Below are 27,170 nucleotides of genomic sequence, written 5' to 3' on the forward strand. Positions count from 1 at the left end.
ATCAATTAGATCAGCTGAGACAGTAGGCACTAATAGAAACCTTCAGGAGACATAACATGTGCAAGCAATAGACCATGTATTATGCTGCTATATGATTACAGCCCTAAAGAACATTCTATAAATATGTATTCATTTGGAATGCAAAGCTATGGTTAACCCTGGACTGTTTTGTTACTACTGAACAGAGAATTCTCTTTCCAAAAGGTAAAGCCAGATCTCTACATGAAACTTCAGAAGTACTTGATTGGAGACACTTAGGGTGGGAAGAGCATGCAGGGTAGCAGAATTTAAATATTTATATGCAGGTGATAGCATCATAGCCATTAGTTTTAGAAGACATACTCCATTTAAGGAAATTATCCCTAGTGTGCCTCCCCCTGGCAAGGTCACAGCATCTTTATAGTATTCCCCAATTATACTTTATCAATACATTTAAAAAATGTATCAGGAACAAAATCTAAACATTAAATAAACTTTGTGGGTTTGATTTACTCATTTACACTGTAAAGGCTGCGATGTATAAATTCAAGCATCATACACGGTTTTCATCTTGTATGTTGTAAGACAGAGGAATGTCCTTTGTGTAATAGCAAACCCACATCTGTGTCATAGACAGTGAAAGAAGAATAAGTGAAGTTTGAGCTCATTGCAAGATTAGTAGAAAACAGCTACTGATGTTTCTTTAATCTCTCAGTTCAGAACTTCACATTCATACAGACACACTGCCAAATTGAGGCCAACTGTCAAAAGTAAAAACTCAAATTACTTGAGTGGAGATGAAAATCACATTTAATATCAAGCTGAATGTAATCCCTAATGTATTACTATTACACATCTAAAAATAAGTTTAAAAAAGTCAAATGTGCAAATTCTATAGATATTTATATGCAAGCACATATTTTCTTCACAAACATGCCAAGTGGAAAAAACATTTAAATGCAGAAATATTAATAGAGTGTCATCAGCAGAAAAAAGTACCCACATACCTGTAATTATTGGAAACTTTCAGTCATCTACTAAAATTCCTGCAGTGTTCTGCAAACCATTAATAAATACAGAAATATCCCAAAGCAATGACAATTAATACTCTAGTACAAAAAATATAGTGTGGAACAGTATTATAAAATGGCCAATATATCAGTAAGTTACACACCCGGTAAGAAAACTAAAAGGAAAACTTACCTTTTATAAAGAAGTATAGCAATAACAATACAGATGATAAACACCACTGCAAGAACTGGACCAACAACCCAAATCAAGCCTTCTTCCTCATCTGTAATTGGTTGGGGATCAAGATCCATTGACACAACAGGATCAGAATATGGGCTGGTTGCATACATGGTCTATACAAATAAAATAAATCTTACTTAATGATAAAAGAGTGCATTTAAAATATTAACTATCCTAGATCTAAAATAAATATATGCATGACAATGATGCAATGAACATAGCAATGCAAAAATGCTATTTTTCTTTAAGTCAATCAGTGTATAAACTTGCGAACTGAACGGTGTGCTGTTATTACTATCTTTATTTCGTGCTCCACGTATTAGCAGCAATCTGCAGGCAAATGAGGTAACACAGACCTTCACAGAATGCTTTGCAACTTAAGCAGAGAATGAGGAAATAAAGTAGTAGGAAACTGAGGAATATAATCCACCAGTTACTAATTTTTGGGTTTTGTCTTAGTTTCATATTGGCTTAACACTATTTCTTCCTGCAAGATATGAAAGGATACTTCTGAAAGAATGAGACTACCGTTGGTAAAAATAGAGAGGACTGAATATAGAAGGTTCCTAGAAAAGAGTTTTATGGCAATAGTAGAGTGTATTTTGATCAGTCAGAAACATCCTGAGAAGCAGATTGTTCTTACAGAAGATGGAGACACCTTGAATTTAAGACTGAAAAACAGAGGAAGCCACTGCAGAATATGAAGGGAAGCTAAGTAGAATCATAGAAAATACCCGAAGTCTTTCTTACGGTTGGAACTAGAATTATGAACCAACAGAGGCTGTTGAAAATCTTTGCCTTACTGCATGGTGTAAAGCCAGCTGGCCTGGGATAAGACCCGTGATAAGAAATAATAACTTTTTTTTATTCTGGTCCGACCTGAGATGTCTGATCTATGGCTGAGTGTGGAGTTAAAATTACAGACAGGAGAGGCTGAGGAGCCAGCCTTCTAAAATTGGATCATGTGAGCAACTCTGAGCTACAGCAAAGTCAGAAGTGGAGAATGGTTTGTACTTATTTTTTGTCTTTGCCGGCGCATCTCCACCAGCACTAAACTAGGATTTGAACTACAGCTCCTGCAAAGGACTTAAAAACTTGTTTCAGCAGTACATCAGGAATGCCAGCTAAGATAGAAAGACATCCAGAAGAAGAGATTATTTTTCATTTACTATGTTTGTGCTGTATTCTGGAAGATACTCTATGCCAGGACAAGTGTTATCGAAGGAGACATGGGATTTTTATACTTCATTTGGCCTTGTTTTGGGCTCTGGGCTACAACAGTGTCTGGGTTTAAATTTAGAGAGAGAATTAGGGCTGGCAAAGCTGAGGCACTTATACTACCTGGTACTGAGCTAGTACCCATGCCAATGATGTCCACTTATGTTATGTTTTTTTACTAAACCTGTCACTAAACATTTTAGAAGTCTGTGATTGCTGTTTATAAACTGGGGAGTGTCCATGTTCCATTCCTGCAACACCTGAGTTGACTGATTTTTTTTTCCCTAGCTTCAGTATTCTCAAAAGATAGAAAAAACCCATTCGTACAGTAAGAAACTCTTTAGCCTCTTCCTTTGGAGCAGGCATCAAAAATTCCTGGAAAGAGATACAGAGGGATACTGAGGGATTACCAGTATGAGCCCTTACTACTTGTTCTCCAATAAGTATAACTTTGCTTTTAATTTTCAACCTATTTGTATAATGATTAATTTAAACTCATTTATTATTCTGTCAGATTAATCTATTGTTTTTTTTCTTCCTCTTCACAACATGCTTAACATATTTATAGACTGTAATCATAAGCTCTCTCAGCTTCCATTTTACTAAGTTAAAAAAATTCAGTCCTCCCCATGCCCTCTTGTAAAGCAAGTTCTCTATTGTCCCAATCAACAGAGAAATTCTGATGGAGAAACTTTATGTAAAAAGTATTCTAACATTGTGAAAAACATCCCTTGCAAGTTACAACTCATACACCAGTAGGATCTATATTCCTAGAAGAAAACCAGCAGATATGCTGGAGCACTGGGAGTTGAAGCTCACTCACTCTTAACAAATTCTTCACTCTCTGTGACTACCTCATGCTACTTAATCACATAGATATTTCAGATGGCATGCTAAACCAAATACTGTCAATATTTTAAGTTTAGTAATGACTTTTGGAAACTTCAACAGTAGGCCCCTGGATATATTTGCCATACCAGCCTTTTCAGCTGTAAATTTACAACCCTACTTATTCCTGCTTTTTCATCCTGATTTCTCTCAACAGAGTAATAACCTTAGGGTTATATGAAAGGATCAATGCCCTAATTAATATAGAAAAATAAACAGGAAATGGTCCTTTGTATTGCAAAGATAATTTTTAGTGCAGGTAATTTCTGATACATGTTTTTGGCCATCTAACTTTATAGCCAAAAGTTGACTGCTTTGTCCAGTTTGAACCGTTCTGATGCAGCACCTTCAGAATTCTCTGTCTACGCAGCCACTGTCAGAAAGTGAAAGGGGAACTTTTGGTTTATGTTAGAGCTTCCAGGAGGCTCTTATTATATTTTCAAATGAAGCTATGTATCCAAAAGTATTCAAATTGAAACTTCTTCCTCATTGTGTTTCAGTAGGCAAATTCTGTTGACATCAAGAAAAAAATTGTAAGGTTACACACTGGAAGCATTTGACTAGAATTCACATTATTGGTGTAATAGTTTCAAGTGGTTGAGCCAGCAAATGTACCTGTCAGGTTTAGGTACCAATTAGAAAGATACCATATTACATACTGTATGTTAAAATGTTAACGTGTATTGCAACTTCCTTCAACAGGCCTATTTCTGTCTTTTTTTTAGCTATCTTACATGCAGTAGATTAACTCAAGCATAAAGGGACAAAACTACAAGATGAATGACATACAGAGAAATGACAGTTCTTATTTAGCTCACCTCAGAATTTTCCTTATTGTTGAATTATTTTCTAACTTTCTAACTATTCACTGATAAAGCTGCTAAGGTAACAACTGTAACTAAAAAGGCTAGCTGTGCATGCCTCTGATTCAATGGATATTTCCAAGAATCCTGTGTATCCAACACCAATATTCAATGGTTATATTAAGGCAAGAGAGGAACTCTTTTATAAATACACCAAGAAAGATGCAGCTGTGAAGTTCATGCCTCAGAACCTGTGTCAATGATCTCAAATAGCAGAGCATGTAATTTGTGAAGGATCGCAACACAGCCAATAAAAGGTAATCCTTAGGTCTCAGTTATACACAGAATTAACAAAAATCAGCAAGCAAAATAGAAAAGTTCAAGGAATTAATTGGAACTAAGCAACGAAACACTTGCTTTAGAGATGCTCTGACATATATAATAAAAAAAATAGCTTTTGGGAAGTGGAATAAGCATTGAAAAACTCTTTTCGTGACTGTAGAAAGGTAATTTAGGGATTGAAAAATATTAACTAACTTACAGATTCTGAGTGCTCCATTACAGCCAACACAAAGAAGACATATTCTTGACCACTCTGCAGTTGCTTATTCTCAAAGCCACCATAATGCTTCTTATCCCCCAAAGTGAACTCCGTAGGAAGAACTTCAAAGTGAGCTGCAATATATGGCTTTAATTCAACTTCCCTCCCAAGACGAATGCTTCTGCGTTTCCTAGCTATCTCCTTTAGCAGCTTTAGAATAAAGTGGGGGAAAAGAGAAAGGCAGAGAGAGAGAAAGCAAGGACAGAAAGATAACTGTAAACAATTTTAATGTAACTTATTGACAATGTAATGAGAAAACTTAATGCATGACCAGAACTACAAAAATACAATTTATCTACATTTCATGGGGCATACCAATATCACTAAATCAGTTCTTGCAAAATCTTCCAATTTCTTGTCATCCTTGTTAAGGTAAGATACTAGATAGCAATTGCACTGCCTAAACAGCAAACATAAAACAATTAGAGGAATTTTCAGTGTCTGATATTGCTGTCTCTGGGGGAAAAAATAAAGCTAATAAAGCAATATATATGCCATGAGGACATATATATACATGAATCATATTACACATCATATATATGTGTGTATATATATGAAGTCAGATTTATAGAATCATTTGTGTTGGAAAAGACTCTTAAGATCATGAAGTCCAACTGTTAACCTAGCACTACCAAGTCCACCACTAAGCTATATCCCTAAGCACCATGTCTACGTCTCTTTTAAATACCTCCAGCGATGGTGACTCCACCACTTCCCTGGACAGCCTGTTCCAATGCTTGACAACCCTTTTGGTGAAGAAATTTTTCCTAATATGCAATCTAAACCTCCCCTGGCACAACTTGAGGCCGTTTCCTCTTGTTCTATCATTGTTACCTGAGAGAAGAGACCAAAGCCCATCTCACTAAAATCTCCTTTCAGGTAGTTGTAGAGAGCAGCTTCCTTTCCTCAAGGCTATACAACCCCCATTCCCTCAGCCATTCCTCACAGGACTTATTCTCTTGATCCTTCACCAGCTTCGTTGTCCTTTTCTGGACATGGTCCAGCATCTCAGTGTCTTTCTTGTAGTGAGGGGCCCAAAACTGAACACAGTATTCAGCATGTGGCCTCACCAGTGCTGTGTTCAAAGGGACAATCACTTCCCTAATGCATAATAGTACTTTCTCCCTTCTATGATTATGCAAGGTACTTTCTTTTCTCTTGTTTGATATGACAAAACTGAGTAAGTCTTATGATGTAATTATATAAAAAACAGGAATAAAATTAGAAATTGAAAAAAAATCCCAATTTTTGAAAATCAGCTTATTTTAACTATTTTTGACTTTTTTCTGGTAACTCCGAAAAAAAACAACTCAATACTAAGTAGCTATGGATAGCTTTTTTTTTTTTTCCTCCCTAACATAAGGACTACCAAGCACTCCGGCAATACTAAATTCCTGAACATCTCAGGGAGAAGAGTACTTTTCAATGTACTTCAGCAACAATAAATGGAGTGCAGAAGAGTTTAAAGGAGTGATTTGTAAGCATACCTTCCATCCCAAACCTGAAATTGATTGCCATTTTATTTGTTCAAAAGCACCAAAAGTTGCGTTCTTGGTGGTTTGTACAACAGTATACAAAAGATTGGTGATAGGAATCAATAAGAGGACCTATGAATCCTAAGACAACTTTTCTACTGCTAGACTACAAAAAATTATCTACCACTCTATCATACACACCCCACACTTTGGATTTTAACTGCCTAATCTGACTTTCAAAATAAAACTTTTCCTTGTTTCATATAATATTACTTCTGAAGAATAAAGATAAAATTTACATCAGCACATTTATGGCAAGACTAGATGTGAGGCTCAAACTTGTAAAACATGTATTAACTAATGAAGGAACTTAAGCTCAGCTGGTATAATCCATTGATAAATTCCTTATTAAATCAGGCAAATGCTTATTCAATATATTTTATGACTTCAGATATACTGGCATTCAGCAAATATTAATCTGATTGGATTACAAGGAGCCTGAACTTTTCCTGAGTGGTAAGTGATGACTTCTAAGGCCTCTTTACAGTTCCGCTCATTTTTCACTTATGAAACTTATTCAACATCCCGTAGACTCAGACTGCAATCACAAACTTTTCCCAGGTCACACAGTTGTTTTAGACTTTTCAGCACACAAACAGTGCTAATACGATAGATTGGCACAAACTTCTTTGTTGGGGGGAAATACAATTCTCCAGAGGTAGACAGAGATCAATAAAAAAAGAAATTAAAATTTAATCTTCACTATACATTTTCATTTTAAAGAACATGTTTAGTCAGGGAAGCTCTCTCTTGCCTTACACTCTCCAGCGTTAGGCCTCAGCTTAGCTAGCACATCTTCTCGCCTTCCCCACATGGGATCTTGTATTTTGCAATTACACAATTAACAATTCTGATGCACATAAAACAATGTACTATTCACTCTGCTACTGAGACAGAAGCTTTGAATACTGATTACATTAATACCTCTTATCACTGAAGTACATATTTCAAACACAGGCTACAGATAGACATGGAAGCAACTTGTACCACTTGGATTCAAACTTCCTTAGCATTGAGGGTGTTTGGATGTTACCCCTTTGAAGATCTACGCTTTCACTGCTTTCCATCTCTAAGACTGAGTCTGTTGTCCGTTACAGAGATTTTACATTTATTTAACTCTATCAATTTCCATACTCCAACACAAAAGCTGGTACATTGCAATGGATCCCCTGAGCAAAAAACTGCCCATAATTTGAGACTAGAAATCAGTCCATATTTCTCTTTCATTCCTTCTAGACAGTTTAATGAGCAACTAGAGTAAATTTGTGTAGTATAAAAATGGGGCAGTAGAGAACTGTAATATTAAAGGAAGAAATTTTTTACAATGAGGGCAGCAAAACACTCGCGCAGGTTGCCCAGAGAGGTGGTAAATGCCCCATCCCTGGAAACATTCCAGGTCAGGTTGCACGGGGCTCTGAGCAGCCTGACCTGGTTGAAGACACCCCTGCTCATTGCAGGGGGGTTGGACTAGACGACCTTTAAAGGTCCCTTCCAACCCAAATAATTCTATGACTATTCTAAGAAGATTTCTATTATTTAGTTGCTTTATCGAAGGTGACTCTCACATCTGTTGGTAGCTTCCTATGCCCTGGGTAGAGCTACTGAGGACAGAGCATGAGGCAGAGACTAATCAAAGTTTTTCCAGGTTCCTTCAGCCCTTATAAGATCTGCTCAGGGAAGCACTCTGAAAATTTTGTACCAATATAAAGCCATCTTTTATAAAGGTAAGAACAGCTATGCAGAAGGCTGAGTACTGACTATCCTGAAGTCTGAAGGATACACAAAGGTAGATACTCAGGTAATGACAATTTAATATGCATACTAACTGTAAGTCAGGAGCAGTAGGAGGAGAGGTACATGGCTTGAGCCATTTCTGAAGATAACTGATACTATCATTTATGGATACAGTTTCCATTGGAATTTAAAGTTATTTGTGTGGCTCCATCAAATAAAGTCTTTATCGTATGTTTCCAGGTTAGACCATATTTACAATTTAGATTTTAAATAACTCATAATGTCAAAATACTGCAAGAGTACTGCAATCAAAATTAGATTGAGACTGAAAGGGGAAGAAAAATGTTTGATCTTAATTATGTCTTGCATTTGAATTAGTACCATAAAATGCATACATTTAACAGATAGTGATGCTGAAGTATTACGGTGGGTGAAGTGATCAGAAACTGAGTTTAGGCTATGAATGCCAAAAGTTAATTAGCCGGAGTCAAACAAAACATGTTCAACTTTATCAAAGGATGTTATTCATCACCTAAAGCCTGCTAAACTTTGGTGTATTTGTGTGTAGACAAAAAATGTATCTGTGACTGATTACACGCAACTGAATAGATCTCAGGTGAACCTCTGGCCTCATCCATGTTTCATATATAAATTGGGTTGTTGCCAAATATCATTACTTGTACATATATCTCCTGTTGTACTTTATACCAGGATTTAAATAAAATTACTAGATTGATTTAAGACTTAATATGTAGGCTTTTATTTAGGTTTTATTGCTTACAAATCTAAACTAATCCTCCTAAGTAATACTTACTGCAAGTCATAATATTTTGTTAGTGTTTCATTTATTTGCATGACATATGTATTTAAAGTCACTAGAACTCATGATATTTAAAATAAAATGAAAATTTGAGTGAATAAAAAAGGACTGTATCTCTAAAAACTAGTATTTTCAGGTACACAGTATCTAGTCTGTTATCTGCTCTTTTAAGATTCTGCATCTCTCTTCATTTTTTTCAGAACTGAGATGCAAGGAACCAGGAAGATTAGGTAACTACAATAGGCTGGAGAGTCTTTTGGACTGGTCCATTATGTACCAGAGTTAACACTGCAGAGCACTGTTTTCAGCAAATAATTTTTTTTCCCTGACAATCTAAGTAAAGTATTTGGAACATACTTCTTTGTAAAATCTATTGCCCAGCGCTTTATGATACTAGCCAGATATCTGAGATTGTACTAAAAAAGGTATGTACAAGTGTCTTCATTTGACCATCAGGAACTATTTGCTCAGAGAGTAGCATGGTTAGCTTTGAGGGTTTTTTTTCCAAATGTATTTATTGTACCACTGCTCTCACATGTTTGTTAGGAATAATACACCTAATAGCAATATGCATATATTTTCTAAAGCTGGAAGTAAAACAGTCTTTTAAGCAATAGAAACTGGATGAGTTAGCATGAAATACAGGTGCTGTCTGCTTTTGATTTTTTCCCTGCTCAGTACTTAAACTATGTATTGGTGGCAATTGTAAAAGATAGATCAAGGGTTTTAGTTCTTTAACAGAAATAATTTTCATTTTCCAGTCAATGCATGTCTTATTTCTTCCACCATTAATTCTACAATGTGGTCTCAATTATATCAGTAGAAGTGGGAAACAACCCATCCTGACCTAGATATTTCTGAATTAATAAATGCTCTTTATCAATCTGTTATACAGATTAATGCACCGCAACTTGCAGGATGATTAAAATGACCCTTTGTTATAGGAATCAGCAGGACCTGTAGAATTTAATTGCCAAAAAGTTCAATGTCATCTGGCACCTATCCTTTAATCTGTTAATACTACTGAATGTTACTACAGTCTTTGGATGTTAAAAATAGGTGGTAATATTAAATCAGTTTTCCATTACTGTATGGATCTTGCTGTCAGAGTTCTACTGTTTAACTGTGTTTGATGTCAACTAGGACTATGATCATGAGCTGATGGCGTTTACAATCCAAGTGCTTTTAAAGGAAAGAAGTTAATAGATCAAAGCAAGTCATTGTTGCAATTGAATCAAATGAGATGATCACATAAATGAAACCGGTCAAGAGGAAACACAGGCTTCAATCAGCCAGTCAGCAGTAACAAAAACTATGCTTTCCTTTGAACAGTTGTTTTCCATCTTCTGATTAAGGATTCTCCTGCTGCTGTACATATTCTTTCTTGCATTTTCTGACCAGAAAACAAACTAAAAACTGAAAGACCTCTGTTTATATTCTGAAAGCTTTCTACAGCAGTGTTTGGTGAATATCTTTATTTTCCTTACATTTTGGTGTAAACATTGAAATTGATATCCATTTTTTCAATGTGAGGAGGGAAAAAAAGCCTTGTGATTGCTCGCAGATGATCATTCCTTCCCACTGGTTCTGTTATGGGGAAGCGTATAGTGAAGCATCTCTGCAACATAAAACTCTCGAATCCACCAAACGAAAACAGAAAAATAGACAGGATCCAGTCAAAAGATCGCTAAATCAGGAGTAAAGAAACTGACTTTGATCTCTGGTCTTTGAATTGCTGAGATACTACATGTACAAATTACTGTAGCATCTGAATGAGATCTAAAATCCTAGCCAGATACAACAACAATAATAACACCTCCATCTGTCTTTTGTACAGGGCTTTCAGACGAGGCTCTCAAAAGAGCTTTACAATGATAAATATTAGTATTATTGCAAATTTAGAGACTGAAATAAGACAGACAAGTTTGCATGAGCTATATTGTCCTTCAGTAAAACTGAAGACAGGACTGAATATTGACACTATATTTTCTGGAATTAGTATTATATCAATAACATAATGAATTTATTTCTAGTATTACTGGGCTTATTCCTAAAATGAAAGTACTTCCACCCTTTGGGTTAATGTCATTTATAGTGTTGAATGATGACACAATGTTGCTCTTTCCTACTTCATCTATTCCTGACTATGAACTGTCAGCAGACTGGAGGCTACTGTAAAAGTTTTCTAGCCAGAAGCATTACAGTATGTGAGAATCAGGTAAAAACACCACAAGAAGGTCAAATGTTAAATTGCGGTGGAAATCGCAATTTAGCATTTGTTATAGACTTAGTAAACACTCCACTAATGAACCAGACCTTTATTAGAGTTCATAACATTGGTGATTAAGCTTTTGCTGACAACTCATTTCACCTCCTGAACTTCTGCATTATGCTTTACAATAGGAAAAGAATAAAATATTAATGCCAACAAAGATCAGACAGTTTGTGTGCTGTATTGAAACTTAATGTCTTCATTGTCTTCTAATTTAAGTTATCTGAACTTTGTTTCAGTACCCACAGGCTAATTCAGATAGAAATATATAATATCCTGACAATCAAACTGGTGAGTTAATCACATACTGCTAAGAAGATTGTTTCTTTAATAAAGGAGAAGATGACAACAAAAACATACAGTACCTCATCTAGTTCCATTTCATCTGGACTCTCCCATGGTTTGATAAACTTTCCACGAGACCTCTTCAAAGGCACAATAACTATGTAATAACCTCTGGAAAGGAAACAGTTGGACAAAAGTGAAGTTAAAGGAAAAGAAATAAACTGACAGAGCAGGTGTCTGTTAAAGGAACTTAAGAGAACAGTGGTATGCTGAGAGCAAACTTTTGCACATTGTTATGCCACTGCAGCCTTCCAAACATAGCTGTAAAGCTTCACACTCTTGAAACCACATCCAGTGTAAAACATGTGACAAACAAATGGCACTAATTACCTGCCTTTTCACGGAAACATATAAATATGTATAAGAAACTTTAATTACAATGTTCTAAAATGCCTACATGTTTAACTGCAGTTTATTATTTCATTTGAAATACAAGAGCCAAGGGATATTTGTGCCCTGCCACCATCACACTGGGAAGAAAACCCAAACCCCTAAATTGAAACATATTACCATATATTTAAATCTCAATTATCTCCCCATCTTCCCCATTTTCATGTATAATCAGAATAGTAGGTTAACATAATGTGTTCGTTGATGCCAATACTATTATAAACAGAAAATAAAGAAGACATAGTATACACTCCACCCACACACTCTCTGCTTTTGAGTATCAGTCAACATCAGCTTTATCTACTTAAGTATTCTGTTCACAGTCATAGACAAGAGAGCTTGATGTATGCTCTCTTTACAACTAGGATTTGCAAATTACATATAACAGTTTTCCTCAGACACATTTTCCTGAAAATATCTTCCTCCTTGCCCCCATGGAGACTAGTAAATTATACTTTCTAGTGTAATAGAGATATGGCACTTTCCATGTTTCCTTCACAAAGCCTGGATACATGTCAAGTGGATCCATAAATTTCACATTAGTGTGAGGAAAGAAGCAACAGAATCACAAGAGCAGGACATCCAGGATGGTATAACATACATCTTCTTGATAAACACACTTGTCAAAAAGTCAAGCACTTTCTATCTCAGAGGAGAGGGAAAGAAGCTGCTCTTCTTTGTTTCTAGTACCAACAGAACTTATTAACTAGGTGTCTCTGGCCCTCCATTATGGAAGATAATTTTAGTGTCTCATGGACCATCTTCTTCTCTTCCAGTCTGCCATTTTTTTACAGCCTATTGAACCTTCTGCAGCACTGACTATTCATTTCACTCACGCAATGCAGTTGCAAAACCTAAAGTAATTAATGAAAGAGAGTCTACAGAAAAGGACTTACCTTACAATTGACCAAAAATATCTCAGTCTAAACTGACACTATATACTATCTTTCTTCCATATCACTGTATGCCATTGGACTATTTTATTGCTTTCTTCTTAATTAAAGCTCCTTCTCATGAAAGAAAGGTAACAAACCCCAGGATTTTAAACTACTGTAGTAAATACACATATTTATTAATTCTTGTGTTAAGAAATTTGAGAAATTTCTCTGTGGAAATGCTGAACTTCAACAATAGGTACTGGAAACAAGAAATGTTGGCCACAAATTTTTAACTGCTGCTCACTTGCTTTATTCCAGTATTTAAATAAAATCTGCAGCATGCATTCTTATATTAATAATATGATAAATCACCTTTCACACTGATGTTCTTATTCAAAACTAGCAAGGACGGTTGAATCCAGATTTTAAACCTGAGTATGTATTTTAAAAATTATTTGGTTGTAGGAATAACAAATCCTAGTGAATGCTGATTTATTCATGTGTACAATAACTGCAACCTACATACATTTTCTTTAACAGAAATGCCTAAGAATAAAGACAAAAAGCAATTGAGACCTGGCCTGTATATGTCTTTCAGACATTGAAGATACATATGCTGGATGAACTGCACAGCAGTCTCTTACTTACCTTTTTTCTTCTTTTTTAAATTTTTTAATCTAATGGAGTTTTCATACTTTTTGTTCAATCCAGCATGTAAATGTTACTTTCACACTCCTTCACACTTTCTTCATATATGCCTCCCACTCATAATATTGATCACCCACCAAGGTTTTCAACACATACAGAGTATTTTAAAGATGAAAGCACAAGTACAGGAACAGAACAAGAAAATCAAGAGCAAGCAGAAAAATGAAACTGTTCCCATGAATATATAGTGCTGCAAATTGTAAAGGTCAACAAAGTTCTGTTATTACTAGCTAACTCCAGAAAATGCAGCATCTGTTTAAAAACGTGCTTTATTATTTATTTGCTTTATTATTTGTTTATTTGCTTTGAGGTTTTTGGGGTTTTTTTTGGGGGGGGGGAAGGGTGAGAAATGGAGGGCTTGCTTGGATATTGCTTGAACTACTGTTACAAAGGCCAAAGTCTTCCATTAAACTTTGTTTTTACCTAAGACTTTGCAAAGATTGAAGAGATTCAGAGAAATATGGACTGTCCTTTACACATAAAAATTGCTTTGGATTAGTGTGAAATACTACAAGAAAAGGCAGAAATTGCTCACTTGAGATGACACCAGCAAAAGAGATCCCTTTTACCTAGCATGAGGTGAACTCTGTTCCAATTGCTATGCTATATCACCATCAAGCATTGAAATAATGAAAATTACTTCTACCATCTTTAGTAAATTACAAAGATTCTTGCAATGCTACTCACAATCCCATTAGTATTTACTTATAATTCATTAAGGCAAGCCATTAAGTGTTTCACCTTCTGTGTAGTTAGTCTTATTGAAAGATTCTCAGTACTTCATAGGAAGATAGAGATGATCATGAGCATATAATGTACCCATAGAGGAACAGCAACTGTAAAAAGTCAACACAACTGTTACACAAAATTGTTCTTCCCATACACAGACCAGAGCTGCAAAATCTTATTTATTCTAGCAAGCATCAGGGAAGCTTTTTCTGTTCAGCATGTAGTTGCTTTGTTATGCTTGCTTCCAAGGGTCAAGTTGATTTTGTTTTGTTTCGTTTTGTTTTTCTATCTCAAGCCCAATCACATCTTCTTAGGAAATAGATATAGAAGGAGGAGATACATTGTCTGCAAAATTGGCAGTTGGACCCCGTAGGTTTAATGTACCTTTCCTAATGTTACTTAGCCTCTTTCATTTTTTTCCACTACAGAAAAAGAAGCAGTCTTTTTCCCCTGCTATCTTCTGCTATTGTTTGACCAGCTACCCTGCACTTTTTTCTCTTTGTGAATGCTCTGCCTCATAAATCTTTTTTGACTCATTCCATCTTCAGTCTTCCTTAGCTGCATTTGTTACTGACCACATCTTACTCAATCTAATGATAATGGCTACATCTTTCAGTTTTTCATCCTTTTAATGTCTCAAAGTCCCTTCTTTCTTGACCTCACCTGCCTCAAAATCCACAGTCAGTAATGAAAAAGGGGAACAGCTTTCTACAAAGCCGTCAGTAAAAATCCACCAGGGAGAGGACAAGTTGAATCCCCAACAATACTTAATGACTTGCTCATTTTCCTCCCCATTTCCTTTACATTACACATGGGAACCTTATAGACCAACAAGAATCACTATAAGCAGAGCAATAACACTTATTGATCGTACCATGGTTCATGTTTTCTTTGCAAATCTTTATTGTCTAGCCTTTCTAATCCCTGCTGACCGTGTGTTGTCAGCTCTTTAGTTTTATTTCTGCTCTTTAAATTTCCACAGCACCACTTCACCCAAATCTAAGTAACCTCTAGTAAACTCTCTGCCAAATTTTTCAGCAAAATCTCCTGTTTTCTTTCCGGGACCAGTGGAGAGGACCTGATATTTTAATAAAAAACTTCAGAATTAATTCACCTGAATTAATATCAGCACAGTAACAATTCTTTAAAAATCCATGTAATTCTGGAATGACTGAGCCTGTCATAAGCAGACAAACACAACTGGCTTCCTTAATCCTTCTTTGCTATTTGAAATCCATGATGAAACACAAAAGTATTCTGAGAAAAAATCTACAAACTGAAGACAGTCCTTCTCCATGTATTTCCATCTAGATGTTACTCAGTCTTACATACTTGGCTAAGTGATAAATTTATAGAATAGTTCCAGCTGGCAGGGACCTACAATGATCATCTAGTCCAACTGCCTGACCACTTCAGGGCTGACCAAAAGTTAAAGCAAATTATTAAGGGCATTGTCCAAATGCCGCTTAAACACCTGCAGGTTTGGGGCATTGGTCACTTCTCCAGGAAGCCTGTTCCAGTGTTTGACTGCCCTCTCTGTAAAGAAATGATTTGTAATGTCAAATCTGAAACTCCTCTGGTGCAGCCTTGAACCATCCAATGTGTCCTATCAGTGGATACCACAGAGAAGAGATAAGCACCTCCCTCTACACTTCCCTGCCTCAGGAAGCTGTCAAGAGCAATAAGACCAGCCCTCAACCTCCTCTTCTCCAATCTAGACAAGCCTGAAGTCCTTAGCCGTTCCTCCTAGGACATGCCTTCCAGCCCTTTCACCATCTTTGCTGTCCTCTGTTGGATGCATATCACCTTAACAACATAATCAGGCATTTGTTCACGTTAAACTTCATGCCACTGATGATTGTCCAATGCTCCAATCTATCTAGATAGCTCTGCAAGGCCTCTTGTCCCTCGAGAGAGTCAACAGCACCTCCCAGTTTAGTATAGTCAAATACTAATCCAGCATTAGTCCAAATACTAGTGCAGAGTGCTGTACTCTCTGTACCGTTATGAAGAATAAAGGCCTGGTCCACCACTACTGCTCTAGATACTACAAAGAGTAAGAATAATCATCTTTTTGGACATAAAGACAATGGTATGTCATTCATTCACTCACTTTATATTCTCATTTGAAGGTACTTCTGGAAGTTCCACCGTTATCATGCCATCTAAGTTGGTCTTTCCAATGAAGACTGGCTTGGTGCGAAGCACATCTGGTGCAGTCTTTGCTGTCACTCTGTGCTGAAGACCACCAGCACTATTCCCTCGGTTTGTCAGCACAAATGAATATGATGTCTCCGGCTTCAAGTTAGTGATCAGCTTTTGAGTAGCACGTCCATCAACTTCCACCACCATCTTCCCATCATCATAAAGGATCTAAGTTAATATATAAATCGAAGGTGGTTTTGGTTACTGAGAGAAGGCAACTGATACTGTTACACTGAATTCAGGAACGAATGTAGCTATAAATTTAAAATGGAAGTTACTGGGCATAGATAGTACTGAATTCACAACTGCAATTAAACTTCTCACTTTCAGGGAAAAAAAAGAACTACATTAATTTAAAGCAGTGTAAGCACTCCTAAAATCCAATTTCTTTTATTCAAATTCAGTAGATTTGCTTGAACCCAGCATTTTTATCATGGCGCACTTGTTGTTAAAGGTACCTTGACTTTTTCATTCACACTCCTTATTCAGAAAGTTTTTTGCAACATTTGGGTTATAAAATACTGCTCTTCACTCGCCACTGCCTGAGATGACACAAGCAATGAAGAATGATGCAGAAGAAATGTCAGCCAGATTGCAGGTCACATTGAGTGTCTTTGGCTAATGCTATAGTTACTGGAGTAAAAGATTTATAATGCAAAAATGTGTTCTTGTAAATCTGAGGAGACAAAAACCAAAATGGTACTCAGTTACAGTCACTACAGAAATGACTAAAAAAAGAGAAGAAAAGTATTCTTTTCTGACACTGTTTTCCCTAAAGTATAGTAGGAGCAAACTACAAATTAGCAAGGTGCTCATACCATGCACAATAACCAGTGTAGCCTGACTTGGAAATACTGCCACAACAGTGGCATATTGCCAAGTGACTGAATTTAACAGCTTGGGTCAATATTGCTGATTAGTTTGCATTTGTAAATACAGCAATACCAAAAAATTTCGTATTTTTCAGTAAGCTACTTAACTGGGTGAATGGCATCCTCTAGTTTCTGTATTTTCTCTTGAACAAATGGAAAGTAACTTACTTTGAAAGGCAAGGCTGAATTGTAATTTTCTGGAATTTCCCACGACAGCAAAACAGAAGTCTTCATTACTGCCTTAACATGAAAATTTTTTGCAAACACTGCTGGAAGAAAAGAAACAATGTATATAAACAACATCTTGGAGCTTCGATCTTGTCCTAGTTCCACTGCTACCTGGGAGTATTAGCTTTCCATTTAGGTCAAAAAGCAACAAAGGTTCAATTCTCCTACCTGTTTGCACATATATAAATATCACATTTTAACTCATTCTCTTACACAGTGACAACCCAACACATACATTTTCCTTACCTGAAAAACCTGTGAAGATGTTAGCCAGAGCTTGCTTGGCAAGGGACAACTGAATTCTAAGGCATCCGAAACATATTAAGATTTACATACTTTACCTTTTGTGTTTGATGAACCTATTTTTATGAATGGGCTGGTCAGTTTTATTTACAGCTTCAAAACACTGTTATCCAAAGACTGATACTCCTTTAAAGGTCAACGCCATAAGCAGACAAATCCTACCTTGATCCACGGGTAGTGTCCTGAACTGGACACTTGGACTATATGGACCAGGCCCTTTGCTTGTGTGGGCACGTACTTTTACATCATATGTGGTATCTGGTTTTAAGCCAGAAAGTGTCATAGTGGTATCAGCAGGTATAACAGGGAGTTCAACTGGCTGGTAGGCAACATTGATATCTCTGTACAAGATGGTATATTTGGTGATAATGCCATTCCTCTCTGCCAAGAGTGGCATCTGCCAAGTTAATTGAACTGATGTAGAAGTAGAGCTTTCTGAGTGGAGATTTTGGGGAAATCCACTGGGTACGTCTTCAGGAACAGAAATCTCTTTAACCATCTCCTCCCCAAAGCCCACTTTATTTCTAGCTGACAGCCTGAAGACATAAGAAGCTCCTTTGTGAATATCTGTGGCCGTGAAGTGATCTTCCTTCTCTGAGAATTCCATGGTTGTAAATGTATCCACGTCTTTGCGACCAAACTTCAGGCGATAACCCTGCAGCGGGCCAAAAGTGTCCACAGGAGGGTGCCACTGAATTAGAGCCGTGTTCATCTGTGTGTGGCTAATCACAAGCCGAGGTTTGCCTGGAACTGTAGCACAATGTTATTTCAAGATGATAAATACAAACAGAATTGCATGTACAATTCTTGAGGCTGGTTTTAGCAGGAATAGGGATAAATTTTCTCTTCCCTCACTCTTAGTTCCACAAATTAGCGTCTTATGGAAGAAATAATGCCTGCATCCTGCACTATTGAGTGATACAGTATAAAGAACTATGATAGTAAAGCCATTTACTGTTAGTTGTCTTCTTCCCTTATATTTATTTCTAAGTACAGAGAACATTCAGAGGCACAGGACTTAGGAACACAAGTCAAAAAGTAAAACTTCATACAGACATCTTATGAATGGTTCTGTCTCACTTACAAATCCTTGCTTGCAAAAAAGAGTTTTGTCATAAGTATTCATTAATTTAATCCAAGGCACATTTCTGCCATTCCTGTAAATGGAAAAATAATTAATAATAACAATAATAATAATAATAGTAGTAGTAGAAGTAGTAATAATAATGGAGAAATTACAGGTTTCTAGATGTGTCTAACATAACTTTTGGCACTGAGAGTTCAAATGTGTTAGAAGGGAAGTCAGACCAACCTTGTCATCAACAATTATTACCACGTATGATAGAACCCTATCATTCCACTTGCCACACACAGATCACCTCCAGCATGGGCTGTTTCAGCTTGGAGCGGTAGTACAATCCAGAATTTAATTTATTGACTGTCCTGACTTATCATATATGATTTAATTTCCAGCATGGTCTTGGTGCACATGAATTGGATTTCTTCTGAAGAAGACTAAATTGCAATTCTTAACCTGAACCCCACATACACTCAAATCCTTAACTGGGACCTATTGGTCCAAACTGATGATTTGCCTTTCAGAGAAGTTCACACTGTAAGTGTGGTGATGACATTCAGTCTAGAGGATTGAATTAGCCTTAATCAAGGTGGAAATCCCATTACACAGCTGATATTGTGTACATTTTTGGAGTCCCGATATCAATTGCTCTCGTTTACTCTTCCAATTTAATCTAGATATTTATTTTTATTTATTAATTTTTTGTGCTCATTTATATACATATGCTTAATTTAATTTTAATTAATATTTCTATTTCAAAAGAGTCTGTTTCTATTACAATGACTTATTTTATAATAAAGCATATCCACAACTATTTAGAAATGGTGTTCATTGTGTACCAATTCCTGACAGGTCAAGACAGCACAATAGTTTTAGGAGTAGGAGTGCTATGATAACACAGCCTTCCACGAAACCTAATTAGTTCCATCCACATTCAAAGCCTTCCCATGTGAATGTAACTGCTGCACTGTGAGATCTGGTTTCTGTATTTAAACACCTCAGTGGATTTTGTTACTTATCTTCAGTTCTCAGGCAAATCAGATTCTTATTGTCAGAAGTTCTGACTACCATTCCGTAATGCATTAGGAATAAGGAGGGAGAAATGGCATGGGTTGAAGAAAATTCTGCATTTAATAAGCTCCTTCCTTATTATATGTGTTATAAGTCATGACATTCCTTCTAACTGCATAAGAATTATAGCTAGTTTTTAAATAGGTTTTCCAAATATCCATCCTTTTAAATGTCCGGTTCACCTGCAAGTATTATTCCCAGGAATTTTGTAAGGTTTTTCCTACACTTTCTGCTGTGTAAAGAATATATGTCTGACTAGTTCTGACTTTTCCTCATTGATTATTATGAGCCTTTACAGAAGAAAGAAAAGGCTGTGAAGGCCTCTTGCAGGCCATATTTTTCTCTATATTATAACTATTACTGAAACCAACGGAGCATATGAAAGAGAAGAAGAATCCACACAAATAGAATAACAACTCCGTCAGCTTTCTAGAGGAGAGACTGATGGAAGGTGTCACTAAATTATTTTTGTGATAAATTGATTTTTTTTCTTGTGGCACACCTTGCAGTACTACTTTTTAACCTTTGTGGTAACCACGGAGAAAGAAATAAATTACTACTTGCTCTTGATCAGAACAGGGAAACTACTAAATCTTACTTATCCAATAAAAACCCCTGTGATTAGAACAGTAAAAAACAACAGTCACTTTTTTTTTTGGAGCATATCTGATTTTGTAAAGCGTGTGAATTTCCTTTATGCTAACATGCAACTATTGATAGAGAAAGAAAATATTTTTCTCTCTCTCTTTTTATTTCCAGGTAGCTTTCAATTAATATTTTCTTTTAGTACGATCACTTGTGAATATTACAGTATTGTGGGACAAACAGCAGGACTCTGTGCAGTCCTATATACAGTAGTGTCATGGAATAGCTCTATCTCAAAATTTCTTCTGATAATAATACCTGAAGTTGCCATGAGCCTGAATTAAGTGAAATTACCCAGGAAAAAATATATTCTCTGATCTAGTGAAGTCCACCTTCATTACTATACAGCAAGATGTCCCTCACACACCCCTTTGCAACAGTCATTACACCAAACAGTTGTAATGGCATGCCATTACTAGCAGAAGCTCATGCAAGCTGCCTTTGCCAGTCACCAGAAGTAATTTGTTTCTGTTAGTTGCTATACAGTAAACCACTGTCTTAATGTAAATTTTCTCCTCTAAGCTGAAATCTGTATTTGAAGAGCACAGCGACTAAATTCCAAATAATGGCCAAGGTGTTGTTCTATGAGATTCTTCAACTACTGTAACCCAGAAATTAAAGGTCTGATTAAATTTTCCATAAAAATTGTATCATATCACTACTAGTAATTCTTAATTTTTATCAAGGTCTTGTTAATCACATATTTTGTAAGTCCTGCCTCAAGTAATTTAGAATTTTCTAATACTTTGACTTGAAAATGTTCAGTAATATTTTTTCTTCCATCTGATTTTAAAGAAATAGGAAAGGAAACTGAATATAAGACAAAAACACCTCTGGAGTGAAAATATTAACTGCATTCAGCGACTTCACTACTAATTGCAGTTACTGTACTGTAGGCTCACTTAACATTTGGTGAGTCTTTCCCATCTAAAAATGTAAATGATGTTTTTATACCACTAACTGGACACAGCTGAATAGTTACTTATCATCTGAATAACTTATGAATAGTAAGCTTCTCAAGTAAACGGTTAGACATTTATTCTCCTTTCATATTTCTTAGGGATATAATCTCACTCATTCTAATACAGCTGCACCTGAATTAAACCTTTAAAAATTAGACTAGGAAGTAAGACCCTTCATTTGCTTTATTGTAGTATTTGAATAGCACCTTTTTAGGAAAAAAAATCAAATGGAAACTCTCAGAGAATAGGAAGGTGTATTCCAGACCTACAAGCCCCTGGTATTAACGCATCATTCTTTCCCCTGCCTGATGTATTCTTATAGAAAGACAGTGAGCTGGAAACTCTTAGTACTGACTGTATTTATTGTCTCTTTTTTCAAAAGCCTGCATATGAATTTTTCTTACAAGAAGAGCTCAACCACAGCAAGCTGTGACAGCAAGTGAAGAGGTGTTCATACAACTGGAATGTATGAAGGAGAAAAATGCTAACTAGTTATCCTCCAGGAACAAACATTACTTGGCCACAGGGTGAAGCAAACAGCAAGAACAGTGTAATACGTATTACATTTACAGGCATGCCTCAGATTCTCAATTGCTCTTCAGTCACTCAGGGTTTTATGGGACATAGGATTTGTTTGTCTTTCTAAAGTAAAAGAATCAGACATCTTGGAAGAGTGAAACATGAGTAGCCAATAAGGACTAAATGCACAGAAGCTTCAAGTTTTGCAAGCAGGTTTGTATAGCCTATGTTTATGCGTAGAAACTAATGAAAGTATAATCTGTATACTTGTGTTTATTTAAATTGGGAACTGATCTTTAAAAAGAATAATGAATCAGATGTCTTTTTTCTTAAATCAAGTTCAAATGCAAGCAAGAAGTATATATTACTTTTTTTTTCTCAGGCCATGAGAATGTAGGAAAGCTAAGTTTCAGCATCAGTCAAGAGTAATGATTAGAAGGTACTCTAAAACCTAAAATTAAACTCTATATCTCTAGCCACCAAGACTGAGATTTTTCCAAGGAAGCTGATGTTTCTAATATTAGTACAAGACGTACTTTACATTCAGTTATCGTTTTAAAAATTGAATCAACCAATATAAATACATATGCCTTTGGGAATTTATATATTAGCATAAACAATACATTATTATTAAGAGAGCTTGTAATGGTGCTACAAAGATCTCCATGTGATTGTAATGGAATAACCTCAGTGCCTACTCTATGAAACCCAGAACATTAACACCTACAGGCTGTGAACACCGGCACTTAGTGTAGGTGAACACCACACTAAGGCTTGTGGTGGCATCATTTCGTTAAGCTGTGCCAGATGAACCATTTAATTTTAAAAAACCCTTTTCCTCATCTGTAAAAAAAAGAAAAAAAACCCAATTCAGTTCATCCCATCGGTGCTAACTGAATCAGCTGAATTGGTCATGCAGTCACATACCCACCATCTAATACCACCTGTGATCAAATGCAGACTGAACACAGTGGCATGGTGTATTTTGCTCCAATTTATGCCTCAGATTGCCACTGAAGCAATATGGGTTTCAGGGTTTCATAGGCTGGACTTCCTTTCCATTTTCTAATTCTCTGCTTTAATGATCACATTCTTCGGAGATAAGTTGTGACTGTCATACAGATATGCTCTTTCAATGTTCTTACTGACAGGCAGCAGCATTGCTGCTCGCACAATGATCAAGAAAGTCCTTTGCAAGTTTTTCAAATATCCTTCTTAGTTCTGAATTTCTATTTTTTCCCTCTCCAAGAAGACACCAATGCAAATGGAAGAGCTACTGGAAAGTATAAAGTTAAGTATTACATGTTTGCCTCATCTTGAACTGAGACAGGGACAAAGGGGTACACTGTCTCTGTTTTCATCTAAGTAAATGAAGGGCCAAATATTGAAACAGAAAATCCTACATCCTGTAAACACTTTTTACACAACAGGTGACTTCCAAATACTAGGAGAAAAACACTAGCAGGAAAGTCAAAGGATTTACTCAGAGATTAACAGGTATGTGAGTATTACCTGCACCAGTAGTAGATATGAGTTTGGGCTTGCTGCGTGCTCCATCACCTTTTGTTGTATAGGCTGTCACAGTGAAGGAGTATGTAGTTTCAGGCTGAAGCCCAGAAATTATCATTTCCTGAGATTAAATAAAACAAGAACAACTTATTAAAAATAGATAGTTTTCCAGAAGAGCACAGAATCCTTCAGACAACTCCTGTATATTACATACAGTGCGCACGCTTTTGTGCTACTGGCAGTGACAGCAAGCATTTGAGAGCACCAACAGACTGTTCAGTGTGAAGTACTTCATAACACAAGATATTTCACTCACTTAAGCAATAAAAGATGGCACACTTCTACATGGCATGAATCAAATACTTTAAGGCACAAGGCCAAAGGCTTAGCAGTGTGAACAGTGAATAAAGCCTGCAGAACTACCGTGCCTCAGGAATACTACCAATACAGTGAAATGCATGCATATGCAGATATGAGAAACTCTGTCTTAACTTAGTCATTTACAGGACATCACTGATATAGTTTTAAAATGCCTAGTAAGAAGTGTTGCATTTGTATCCACACTTTGTAAGTAATGAATGTTTAGCTGAACAGGAAAGCCTTGTCACTTTCATAACACTTTAATTGTAACCTGTGTCACCGGTTGGATTGTGCATCTAAACAGCTCAAAGAACTTCAGAAACAACTCACTCTTCAGGTCTAAAAGAACTACCTAAAAACCATCAAAAATCTAGTCCGAGAATAAATCTGACAGCCCTCAAACAAATGACAGCAGCTGCAAAACAAGTAGCTAGTACAAGCGAATGAAAGCAAGATCAAAGTGTAAGTGTCAACGCAAGGGGAATCTTTTTACATGTGTGCATGCAGACAAATGTATACACACACAGAAGATGGTGAAGGGCCGGCCACCTGAAATGAAATAAACTTATGTCATGATATAAGGGCAGCCAGAGGAATTTAAGTGTTGATGCTCACATTATAAATAAATTTTATATCCAAATTTAAAAGGACAGTATTTGGAGGCAACTAACTGGCCCAATGTTCCCAACTCATCAGCTTCCAGTCTACAACCACTGGACTACTCCTTTGCGTTTTCACATGCCTGAATGGATTTTACATCAGATTTCACTGCTGCCAGAGAGATGCTTTATTTATGCATCTAGAATAAATAGCAAATGTGCTATCACACACCTCTCAGATGCAACAATCATAAAAGTTAATATAAAAATTGTGGGTCAGACTATCCACAGTAATGGTTTTTCAAGATAGTGGGTATATAGGCTTAGTATAAATGTGATTAGAATTCGGCATTGTATTTACAGTCAGTTATTAGCAACACATAAATAACAAGGTAATGATCAGAACAAGTGGGCAAAATGGCTCAAATAAAATAAAAACACATTAAAAAAACACTACCAAAACCCCTCTCCTCAGACACTATCCCAGAATTGAATAGACTCTAAAGGCCAAAACCAGTAAGACAGACTTCTCATTTTCATAAGGAAATTGCACTTGATATTAAGAGAATAAAATTGTAAAAGGAAAAAAAAACATAAAAATTTGCCATCCTTTTAAATAGTGATGAAGATATAAGCCTCATCTAAAACAAACAGTACTTCATGGTGTAACAGATTGCATGTAGCATTTTCATTTAAAAGTGTGATTTGGATACAGCAAACACTGTTACTTAAGTATAAACACTGCAAGGTATTTGGCTTTTCTGGTAGCATGCAAAATTACCAAAAGGAAAGAACAACTGACTTGAACCTTCAGCTACACACACACACAAAAAAAACCCCTTAAAATTAATACTGAAAAAATCTCCTTATTGCTATGCAACTCTGAACCACTTTTGTTGTATTTTTCTAACACCTTCTTGTAAAAAGGAAATTGTGAAGCAGTTAGTGACAGCCATCAAAAAGAAAAAAACACAAACCACAAGTTCTGTACTTTTGGCATCATGCTAAACCCAAGAACAAGCAAGCAACAGTAACCCCCATTCTCCCTGGGAAAAGAAAAAAAAAAAAAAGAAGAAAAGTGCTGTAAGGGGAAACCTTTGGTGTTAGTAGCATACATTTGTGCAAATGAAAAAAACCCAAGAAAACCAAAGAAGACTCAAAAAAAAAAAAAAAGGAGGCTACAAGCGAACAAGCAGAAAGAAAAAAAAAATATCCCATCCCCCCGCACACTATTTTTCTGGCCAGTCAAAAACTACTCACATGTTCAGTTGTATCATCATATTCCCACTGATTGAGAGTAAAGAATGTTGGAAGGAAAAACAAAAGAAATGAATAGATTTGTAGCCTGGTTGAGGTAATATTTTCATCTTTATAGTAAAATAAATATGAAATATGTCTGGAAAAATCACATACAATTTGAATTAATCGTGTAGAATTGCATAAAATCTGGTTAATGAAATCAGGCCAGGCATTTTTAATTCAATTTCTGCTCTCCCTAAAAACCAGCCACTTCTCTTTCCTTGAAAGATGAAAGAAGTAATGAATTCTCTGGTACCATGTCGTAATATTTCATAATAGATTGTATTAGTAAAAGCTACCAAGGCAGAATTAAAGGCTACCTGCTTTATTTAATCATTGTTACTAGGTTATATGTTTGAGTTTCCTAAATTAATTCAATGCCTTATTTAAATTAACAGCAGGATTTTTTAGTCTTGAATGCTAACCACACCGATCTTTTACCACCAAGATCTTCAGACCTGCACAAGACCTGATCACATATATCACAGAAGTATCAAAGACAGGAAGGAGTGGCAGGAGGAGAAAGGAGGTGACTATCCAGAGTGAATCAAAGGTAAACAGGCAGGCCAAAGACGAACTTGGTAAAAAAAGAAATAAGACTTTTGCCTTTATGATATTTGGGCTTCAATATATCACCTCCTGTTTCTGACCTAGTGTTTAAAATTATGTTAAACTACCACCACATGAGGCTGAAACTGAAAATCTGTGCAAGAAAGGGGAGAACCAAAGGGCAGCAGCATCTCCTTTTCCATGTCCTCTCCCTTTTCTCTTTCCCTTCCCACCTCCCCACCTGTTTCCATTTTTCTCTCCACTGAATCTACGCTGTAAGATCACCATGTTTTGCAAAATGGGTAAGATAATACTTTGAGAACAGGGTCATTAGCAAAATGGAAGTGTAGGAGACCTGTTCTCAAAAAAGGTATCTGCACAGCTAAAATTTAGAACTAAGACTGGAAGAAGAAACAAAAGCAAAATGCTTGAGACAAATTTAACTGTTTACTTTATGCCAGATTGATAATTTCCTATCATTTCCAGTCATTCTATTCATAAATTGCAAACTAGCAGTAAGAGGTGTGTACCTGATAATAGTTTTAATGTAGGATGATTCTTCCAGTACCAAGAGATTTGGGAATGTTGAGTTTACAGAGCACTAGTGTATCCCAATAGGTAAAATCCTATTTTTAGAAGGTTTTTAAACTTGATGTGATCAGGCTTTTGTTTTTGTCATGTCTCATAATTTATAAAACAAGATGGGAAATTTTGCAGTGTAAGTAAACCCACACCTACTTAAATTAAGCTCCTTATTTTATTGCACAGTTACTGATACGAATAATGACAAGTATAAATACCTTGGTGACTTCTAAAGTTG

General features: G+C 36.1%; 1 protein-coding gene across 1 annotated transcript in view; it reads right to left on the minus strand.

Annotated features, from left to right (window-relative positions):
* PTPRD (protein tyrosine phosphatase receptor type D) overlaps positions 1-27,170 on the minus strand; it is a gene marked incomplete at both ends in the record, with an annotated part of 301,634 nt that overhangs the window by 91,241 nt on the left and 183,223 nt on the right. The window contains 8 exons of the mRNA XM_082013447.1: positions 1,183-1,343; positions 4,681-4,890; positions 11,467-11,557; positions 16,265-16,524; positions 17,397-17,497; positions 17,922-18,509; positions 23,547-23,664; positions 25,763-25,789. Of these exons, the coding sequence (XP_081869573.1) occupies positions 1,183-1,343; positions 4,681-4,890; positions 11,467-11,557; positions 16,265-16,524; positions 17,397-17,497; positions 17,922-18,509; positions 23,547-23,664; positions 25,763-25,789 (1,556 nt within the window). The remainder of the gene's footprint in view (positions 1-1,182; positions 1,344-4,680; positions 4,891-11,466; positions 11,558-16,264; positions 16,525-17,396; positions 17,498-17,921; positions 18,510-23,546; positions 23,665-25,762; positions 25,790-27,170) is intronic.

The sequence above is a fragment of the Phaethon aethereus genome (genome assembly GCF_964289735.1).
Source record: "Phaethon aethereus genome assembly, chromosome: Z".
NCBI classification, from domain to species: Eukaryota; Metazoa; Chordata; class Aves; order Phaethontiformes; family Phaethontidae; genus Phaethon; species Phaethon aethereus.